This window comes from Lissotriton vulgaris, chromosome 8, assembly GCF_964263255.1.
Source record: "Lissotriton vulgaris chromosome 8, aLisVul1.2, whole genome shotgun sequence".
NCBI classification, from domain to species: Eukaryota; Metazoa; Chordata; class Amphibia; order Caudata; family Salamandridae; genus Lissotriton; species Lissotriton vulgaris.
This window is the reverse complement of record NC_141696.1, coordinates 1,549,813,003-1,549,822,370: the sequence shown is the minus strand read 5'-3', so window position 1 is coordinate 1,549,822,370 and position 9,368 is coordinate 1,549,813,003. Positions and strand designations below refer to the sequence as shown.

Sequence of the window (9,368 nt, the reverse complement as noted above, 5' to 3'; positions counted from 1 at the left end):
GCCTCTGCCACATGTGATCATACACACAGCTGCAATCTTACATATTAGGACCTGTGGAAAGAGTGAAATCAGTAAACAACAATTCTGGGTAGTTCTGGCATAGGAGATCCTTCCTACTTGGGCCATATGAAGTGCAGTGTCCCTGCCACTATAGTTTAAGAAGCACACAATAATGACACATGGAGTGCCGGGGGGGGGGGGGGTGCTGCATAAGGGCTCAATGCGTATGTTCCACAATAAGACCTCTTAAAAAAAGATTTGATTAATAATAGTATCATCTCCATGAAATTTTCAATTTTGCCCGTAGTCATGGTTTTGGGGATTCACAGTGCCAGTAGGTTGTTTCTTCTTGTGCAGACTTCCAAATCTTCGTTTTTAGTTTTGATTTCAGCCACTTCTTTTCTACGGTTGGTTTGTTGGATGTCATGTACCGCCACTTGGCCCTCCCAGTCAGTTATCCCTCATTCTACCATATCAATTTTCTCTGCCTGTTTGGCCATTCTCTCCTTTAGTGGGTCTAAGTGCACAGTCAATTAGTAAATTTTTTTTACATCTATTATGGACAGGACATTTTTCAGGTCTAGTATACGAGATTCGTTACCGGCTGTGTCCAGCTTGCCATCGAGGGCTGTAACCCCCACATCTGTGTTTTCCTGTTTCATTACACCCTTTTGCTTGTAGGACAGTTTGGATTGCCAGCAACTCATGTTTAGTCTCAAGAGTATCCACTGGCTTCAGCGTCAGATCAGACAAAACTCTGCTATCCCCATCTTCGAGGGGTGTGGTAGACATTTTCGTGTGACTAGCAGGATTGGGTGGTAGGGCTCCCAGGTCCTCAGATTCTGGTTGTACTGTTCAACTAAGCCGGTGCCTATTTGTGATCATGGAGACCCAAGCCATTATTATTGTGAATGTGTTAGTCTGTGTTAATATTCTTAGGCCCTGATTACGAGTGTAGGTGCTATTTAGCACACCTGATAAATAAAGATACCACAGGGTACGTTATCTATTGAGTGCAATAAATACACATATTAAGAGTTTTTGGAGAATAATGTGCAGCTTTTGGTGTTTAAAACACCAAAATCCACATAGTGCGGTAAATAACATGTATATTTCCACTGTTAAATTTCAGCAGGTCTGACCTGCTGAAATTTAATGAAGCTGGAGGTATTCAACACATCTGATAATTATCGGATATGTTACATAGCTTTTCACTCATGATTCCAACTAGTGCGTAATCAAGGCTTTATAAATGGGTTGAACTGAACCAGCCCACCCATGACCAGGCTTTGAGTCTCCTACTTGATATTGGCGCTAAACCCAACACCCAAGAGTGTGGCAACATCAAGTTCAGCAGTTCGATTTGGCTTTCGCCTAGGCCCGATATAATTCCTGCAGCCCACAGCTGGTCCTTCTATTCGAGCCCCAGCGCCTGGGACAAAGGCCCAGCAAAGCGCTATTACGCGGTCAGGTAAAGCAGGTAAATATACTCATTAGCACGTGCAGGAGAAGGACAGATGCAAATCTGCTGAATTCAGAATCTGGTTTTGTGATATGCAGCATGAATTGGGGCTCTCAATGAGCATGCTGGAATTGTTACGCCACACCTTACTTAGACACAGTAGGCCAGAGCGATAACATAGTCCTCCTTCGTTGTCTTTTTATAGCTGTGTTTTTATGCGTTTTGCCTCCCATCATCAACTAGACACATCAATGTAGGCCAGCTGATGGTGGTGGCCGTGCCACTGGCCCGGAGGCCAGTGCAGTCCATCCATGAGCTCTTACAGTGCGAATTAGGCTGTCACCAGCGCAGTTCTCTTCTGCCAGGCCACTCGATAATGGCCCCTCCTCTGCTGAAACCCTCATGGAGGTGTATTGCTGCCAAATGGAGTTAGTGAAAGGTCCTCTTCACACCTTTAGACCTCACAGCTTGAATGAGCGACCGCAGCAGGACTGGCTACCAGCATCACATATTCTGCTCAGCTCCACGGTCACACCAAAAACCCTCCCTGGCCTCACGCTATTTAGTTATGCCATTGTTTGGCATTTTCAGCATATCAGCTGTAGGATCGAGGTGGATTTAAGACACTAGCCTTAGAAGCTTATTGCATAGTGGGCAGCAGCTCCCTGCAACCCCAACTGCAACCCCTTGTGCTTTGGTTATGCCTAAATAGTTTTGCCAATAACTAATCCACAAGAATACAGCATGACAAATCATACAATGCAAAGCTGCCGAGTGTAAATTGAGGCTTATGAACTTTACTAATAGATGACTAACTAAAGATTTCCCAACTCGAATTTCACACCCCCTTCCAACATACACAAGTTACAGTCTGTGCATCAACATACATTCGGTTTTATTAATTACAAGACTAGGACTCTTTAACTGTTAGCATTAGTTAAAGCCATAATTTAGTAAATAAAAAGCCTCCTCACCATGAAATATTAGCCATATAATCCTCTTTTTAGCCAAAAAATTCAATGAAACAAAAAGAAAGTATTTGTACATTATTTTGGGCCTTCCACAGAGCCACCTTCCAGAGAGAGTAAAGCTCGCCATTGAGGCAGACAGTTAGCAAGATCTCCATACTGGACCATCATTTAGGGCATACAAATCAATGTCAACTGAGAGTAGACTGTATCAAGTTAGCATGGAAGTTCATGGTGCGAATGATGGATACTTCATATTTAGTTTAGCGTTTTTCAAACAAAGGAGATTGCTTGGGAAATGGTATAATTTATCAACACCTTTCCGTAGTATGTTCTTTTCTAAAAATAATCTTCATTTACTTCCCTCATCCCACGTGTGTATGCTACAGTCTAATCTTTTGAACCTGGGATGCACACACTGCTGTTTGCACACACTGCTTCTCCTGATATTTATCAGAAATAGAAGAAATGCATGTATGTCCCGGAGAACATTCCTGTGCCCAAGTGTGCACTATAGACCGAGTGCCATGAAAGTAAAATTTGCTGTTTAATAAGGGAGACATTTATTAAAATGTAATACTTTAAGCAATATTCCCAACAAAGCAAATTGACAACATCTATGCTAAAGTGTAATCTGTACACAAAGTAGAGAAACATGTTTGAAACTGGATTGTTATTTATAGATATGACAAGATTACCAACAGTAAGTGAAATCAAACATTTAAAATAAGATAAAAAATGCATTCTGAATTCTTTTTTTTCTAATAAATAGTAGGACACCATAAGGATGTCCAGATGAACCAATGTCATGTGGATGCTGCGTAACAGGATTTATTTGAATATACATTAGTACATTGCAGGTATTGAAATCATGGTTCTTTTTCAATAGAAACTGACAGACCTCATTATCATGACTGTTAAAAATAATTCAAGACTTGAAAGGTTTCTGTAAAATGGTCTCATTTGACCACTCTACACATCATAATGACTATAAAAAAAAAGAAAAAAAGACCTAAATAAATACTTTTCCATTTACAAGCACGCACATTTGCCAGATATGAGCAATGACATAAGATCATACTTTAATAGAGGAAAATCACATAGTGGTTCATCCAGTAATATGAATGGGGTTCTAGAGGCATTTCATGGGTCTCTATGAAACATGGATTTCATCAGCAAGTGAATAGCCTCAAACCAGTCTGCAGCGCTTTACTATTGCGTTTTGTTGATTCAATATTCCAATGATAAAAATCCACCTTTATACAGACTTCACTTGCAGTTTTTAATAAGCAATCACATTTGAAAAACAATAAAACTATTCAACCCAACTGCCATAAAATAATCATGTAATATAAATATAAAAGATATAATATAAAAAATACAAACTGAATAACATTTATGACATGGCCCTATATCCCAATCTGAGAGGTCTGCTCATATATACGAACCAAATGGCCTTTGGCGTTGTTGTTTATAACATCATCAGTACCCCATGATGAAATTGTACACTGAAATATATCTGGACCTTAATGTTTACATAATTCATTAAGGCCTCCACCATCCCCATGCACATGAATGGAATAGAAAAATGTGCCCCATGGTCAACAAAATGTAAGGTTCCCAACATATCGAGTAATCATATTAAAGAGCCATCTCTTACAGCATGCCCAAGGCAACTTTCACAGTGGGAGGGTAGTTTCAACATATTAGTGTTTTTTTACAAAGCTAGAAAGCACAATAATTGAATATTACCTGACATTCACAATGTCTAGACATGGTTTCTTCATGAACCTTGTAACTCTGCATGCTGAAAGGTGAAAGAAGCCCTCCCATGTTGAGTATAGCCAAAAAAAAGTATTGGATGTGTTGCTGAAACGACTTATAATTTCATAATAGCCTCCCTCCTTGGGGAGAGGATGTGGCCTAACGGCTAAGGCAGTCGCCTCAAATCTGGAGAACCGGGTTTGAGTCTTGGCAATGACGCTCAGCATCCTGTGATTCTGGGCAAATCACTTAACCTCTTGGGTGCCCATGACACGCTCAGCTTGTCATGCAGCACGGTGGCGCTGTGCTGATGATGGGCTGAGCTCATCATGACCGTTACGGAATGCCCACGTGGGGATAATTCCCCTGCTTTGCTGGGCTTTCCATTGGAACGGGCGTGGTCATGACGAGCTCAGCTCGTCATGAGCACATTGCCACCGTGCTGCATGACAAGCCGAGCTCGTCATGAGCACCGCAGCGATGCGCGCGGCCCCCTCCTCCCGCGGGGGAATTAGGCCCGCGGCGAAAGCGTTAATCTCCTCGTGCCTAACAAAAATGAATGTGTCCTCATGTAACTCAACTGGTGCTCTTGTAAAGCGCTCTGAAAACTTCAGGGCAAGTTCACGCTATATAAAACTCCGGGGGAAAAAACACATCGTATTTGATGCTTATGAATGAGTTTACCTGTGTGTATATTTACCCAAGCAACAATGGTTGCAAAAAAGCATGGAAGCCCTTTTCACATCCCTCCATATGTTACTTCCTCTTTCTGTGTTCACTAATTAACCACTATGTATAATAAATCATAACAGCCATTCCCTTATTTACATCTGCAGGAGGTGTCTTATGGTTTATAAACGACTGAAACAGCCTAGATATTTTATGTTGTTTCTCCTATGTGTTATTGCTGTTGGCATTTTAGGTATGTTAGGTGCAAAGCCCATTCCACCTTCACTGCATTTGTATGATTTGTCTTCTGTATGCCTTCACAGATGGATGGTTAGGACTGATTCTTGAGCAAATCTCTTTCCACATACACTGCATGTGTGTGCATTTCTCAATTGTGTGTTAGCTGCTGACCCTTTAGTTGAATGGATTTACCAAACGTCTTTCAACATTCATTGCATTTGCATGTTTTTTCTTCTGAATGCCATTGCAGAAGGATGGTTAGACCTGATGTTCTGAATAAAGTTTCCCCCCTTTGTGTTAGATGGTGACTCTTTTGATGTGTGGATTTACTAAAGCTTTTTCCACATTCACTGCAATTGTATGGTTTTTCTGCTACAAGCATTTGCAGATGGATGCTTAGGATTGATGCTTAAGTAAAGAAATTTCCACATTCATCCAAGTGTATGATTTTTCCTGTATGCATGCGCTGGTGGATCTTTAAAGTTGATAAATGAGAAAAGCTCATTCCACATTCACTGCATGTGTATGGTTTTTCCCCTGTGTGTGTTGGCTGGTGGCTCTTTAGAAGTGTAGAGCTACTAAAGCTCTTTCCACATTCACTCTATGTGTATGGCTTTTCTCCTGTATGCGTTCGCACATGGGTGTTTAGGTGCCCAGCTTGAGTAAAGCTCTTTCCACATTCACTGCAAGTATATGGTTTTTCTCCTGTATGCATTCGCACATGGGTTTTTAGGTGCCCAGCTTGAGTAAAGCTCTTTCCACATTCACTGCAAGTATATGGTTTTTCTCCTGTATGCCGTCGCAGATGGATGGTTAGGTCTCTTGCTTCAGAAAAGCTCTTTCCACATTCACTACACGTGTATGGTTTTTCTCCTGTATGCCTGCGCAGATGGATGGTTAGTGCGGATACGTAAATAAAGCCCTTTCCACATTCACTGCATGTGTATGCTTTTTCTCCTGTATGCCATTTCAGATGGATTGCTAGGTGTGATGCTTTAGTAAAGCTCCTTCCACATTCATCGCATGCGTGTGGTTTTTCCCCTGTGTGTGTCAGATGGTGGCTCTTTAGATACGAAGATGTACTAAAGCTCTTTCCACATTCACTGCATATGTGTGGTTTTTCTCCTGTATGCCTGCCCAGAGGTTTTTCTCCTGTATGCCTGCGCAGATGAATGGTTAGTGCTGATGCGCGAATAAAGCTCTTTCCACATTCACTGCACGTGTATGGTTTTTCCCCTGTGTGTGTCAGATGGTGTCTCTTTAGAGTACCAGATCTACTAAAGCTCTGTCCACATTCACTGCATGTGTATGGTTTTTCTCCTGTATGCCTGCGCAGATGGATGGTTAGTTCTGATGAACGAATAAAGATCTTTCCACATTCACTGCATGTGTATGGTTTTTCTCCTGTATGCCTGCGCAGATGGATGGTTAGTTCTGATGAACGAATAAAGATCTTTCCACATTCACTGCACATGTATGGTTTTTCCCCCGTGTGTGTCAGATGGTGTCTCTTTAGTTGCGTAGCTTCCCTAAAGCTCTTTCCACATTCACTACAAGGGTAAGGTGTTTCCCCTGTATGCATACGCTGGTGGTTCTTTACAGTTGATAAACGAGCAAAGCTCTTTCCACATTCGGTGCAAGTGTAAGGTTTTTCCCCAGTGTGCATACGCTGGTGTTTCTTTAAATTTGATAATAAAGCAAAGCTCTTTCCACATTCGCTGCAAGTGCATGGTTTTTCTCCTGTATGTGTTAGGTGGTGGCTCTTTAGATGTGAGGATGCACTAAAGCTCTTTCCACATTCTTGGCATGTGTATGGCTTTTCCCCTGTGTGTGTCAGATGGTGTGTCTTAAGATATGTAGATCTACTAAAGCTCTTTCCACATTCCCCGCATGTGTATAGTTTTTCCCCCGTGTGTGTCAGATGGTGTCGCTTTAGTTGCTTAGCTTCCCTAAAGCTCTTTCCACATTCACTACAAGTGTAAGGTGTTTCCCCTGTATGCATACGCTGGTGACTCTTTACAGTTGATAAATGAGTAAAGCTCTTTCCACCTTCGCTGCAAGCATAAAGTTTTTCTCCTGTATGTGTTAGGTGGTGGCTCCTTAAATTTGCAGATGTACTAAAACTCTTTCCACATTCTTGGCATGTGTATGGCTTTTCTCCTGTATGCTGTCGCAGATGAATGGTTAGATCCAATGCTTTAGTAAAGCTCTTTTCACATTCACTGCATGTGTATGGTTTTACCCCTATTTGCTTTTCCTGATGGACATTTAGTTTTAATAAATCAGTATAGTGTTTGCTACATTCCCTGCAAGGATATGATTTTTCCCCAGTGTGTGATTGCTGATGGATCTTTAGTTTTCCTGAGAAAGTAAAGCTCTTTCCACATTTACCGCAGGTGTAAGGTTTTTCTGTGTGCATTTGTTGATGGATCTGTAAGTTTGCTGAGAGAGTAAAGCTCTTTCCATTTTCACTGCCTGTGTCTGTGTGTTCTACTGTATGTGTTTGATATTTGCCCCACAGAGCTGATGACTCATTAAAAGCCATTTCACATTCATTAAACCTAAATAAGCTTTCTGTTTGGCTGTTAGTGGTGGCAGTGTAGGGATTAGAAGTTATTAACACTCTTCTCACAAACACAGAACCGTTATGTTATTTCTTTTGGTTTTGTTTGTTAATGAACTCTTGGTTGTGCCACATTCAAAATATCCTCATGCGTTTTCCCCTGTGCATGGTTGGTGATGCTACTTCAGTAATGAGGAGAAGCCAAAGCTCGTCTTACGTTGTGTGTATATTTTTTTCTTTGGGGCTTAGAGTCTAAGCGTCGGTTATATTTTGGCATAAATCATGTTAATGTGTTTGCTGACTGATCATTGTTGTTCCTGAATCACTAACTATATTTTAATCTTCACTAGGTTTTCGCAGTAGATATGTTCTTGCAGGACTGATAACATATGTATGATATTTCTAACAGGAGCTGTGTTTTCAACCTGCATTAAGAACTTTCTAGAATGTGTGCAAAGAATTAACCTCACAGCATATCTAAATAGTCTGTTTCTTGGACAATATTTATGAAATACACACATAGAACAAAACTCAATACCAAGTCGTTATGCTCTAGAATAATGTTCTGCATTGCAAGTAGCCAAACACTTCTTTCCTTTTACTTTCAGATGTCTGGTTCACGATTCAGGTTTTGTATACCTATGTTTTGTATACCTCTTTCTAGAGATTGTAAGGTCCAGCCAAAACAGCGTTTATGATGGACTAACACCATAGTATTGATATTGTCATGTTAGAGAGGGGAGCACTTTTTAGAACTACCTGATCATTATCAAAGATAAAGGGTGGTATCTAGCATGTTTATATTTTGGATGTGTTCTGGCAGTGTCATTTTTGTGATTTTACTTTATTTGGATGTTTTGTGACCCGCAGCATAGATGCCCTCAGCCTCTTGAAGCCGCTGGATTGCACTTGATGTTACTGTAGGATACGCCTGTTCATGTACGAGATTCTCTGTCTCCTACTGAGTTGTTCTATTTTGAATTACTGTTTGGCATCATTTCTGGTTCTTCTCAAGTATCAGATAGCTTTCCAGTATTGTCATGTTTTCTTCAATACTCTTCATCTTATTATAAGTTCAGGAATCTCCTCTCTGTGGATACAAAAATACCTGTAATGTCGTAAACTATAAGCAGCAAAGTGTCTGAAGAAATGTTTTTAAAAAAAATCTAACACTTGAATACATTTTAGCCACCGGTAATTACTCTAGGTTGCAATGCAGTACATCTTTTTAGCTCACTGTGCCACTATCCACAACAATCATTCTTATGGAAATCGGCATTCATTGATCATGCTGCAATAAAATAAGAACAGCCCAATTTGGGGAGAGGATGTAGCCTTACGGCTAGAGAGGTCAACCTCGAAGCTGGGGAACCATGTTCGAGTATCGGCAACAACGCTTAACATCCTGCGATTCTGGGCAAATCTCTTAATCTCCCCGTGCCTAACAAAAATGAATATGTCCATCTGTAACTAAACTGGTGCTCATGTAAAGCGCTCGGATACCTGATACCTTCGGGTCTAGTTTGCGCTATATAACACTCTAAAAAAACATTTAAAAAAAATATGTACCAGAGTCCACATTCATTTGAATAGTAACATATGCAACACCACATAATGGTGTTGACCTTGCCCTTGGTCAGTGAGTTGTGGCTTAAGTCCTATGCCACAGCAAGACAATTAATTAATACATTTCACTTTATCA

At 40.8% G+C, this 9,368-nt stretch overlaps 1 protein-coding gene across 1 annotated transcript in view; it reads right to left on the bottom strand.

Moving 5' to 3' along the window:
* Window positions 1-4,669: 4,669 nt before the first annotated feature.
* LOC147700353 (uncharacterized) overlaps window positions 4,670-9,368 on the bottom strand; it is a 190,419-nt gene continuing 185,720 nt past the window's right edge. The window contains exon 5 of the mRNA XM_086935714.1: window positions 4,670-8,756. Within this exon, the coding sequence (XP_086791840.1) occupies window positions 5,705-7,648 (1,944 nt within the window). The 5' untranslated portion in view covers window positions 7,649-8,756 and the 3' untranslated portion in view covers window positions 4,670-5,704. The remainder of the gene's footprint in view (window positions 8,757-9,368) is intronic.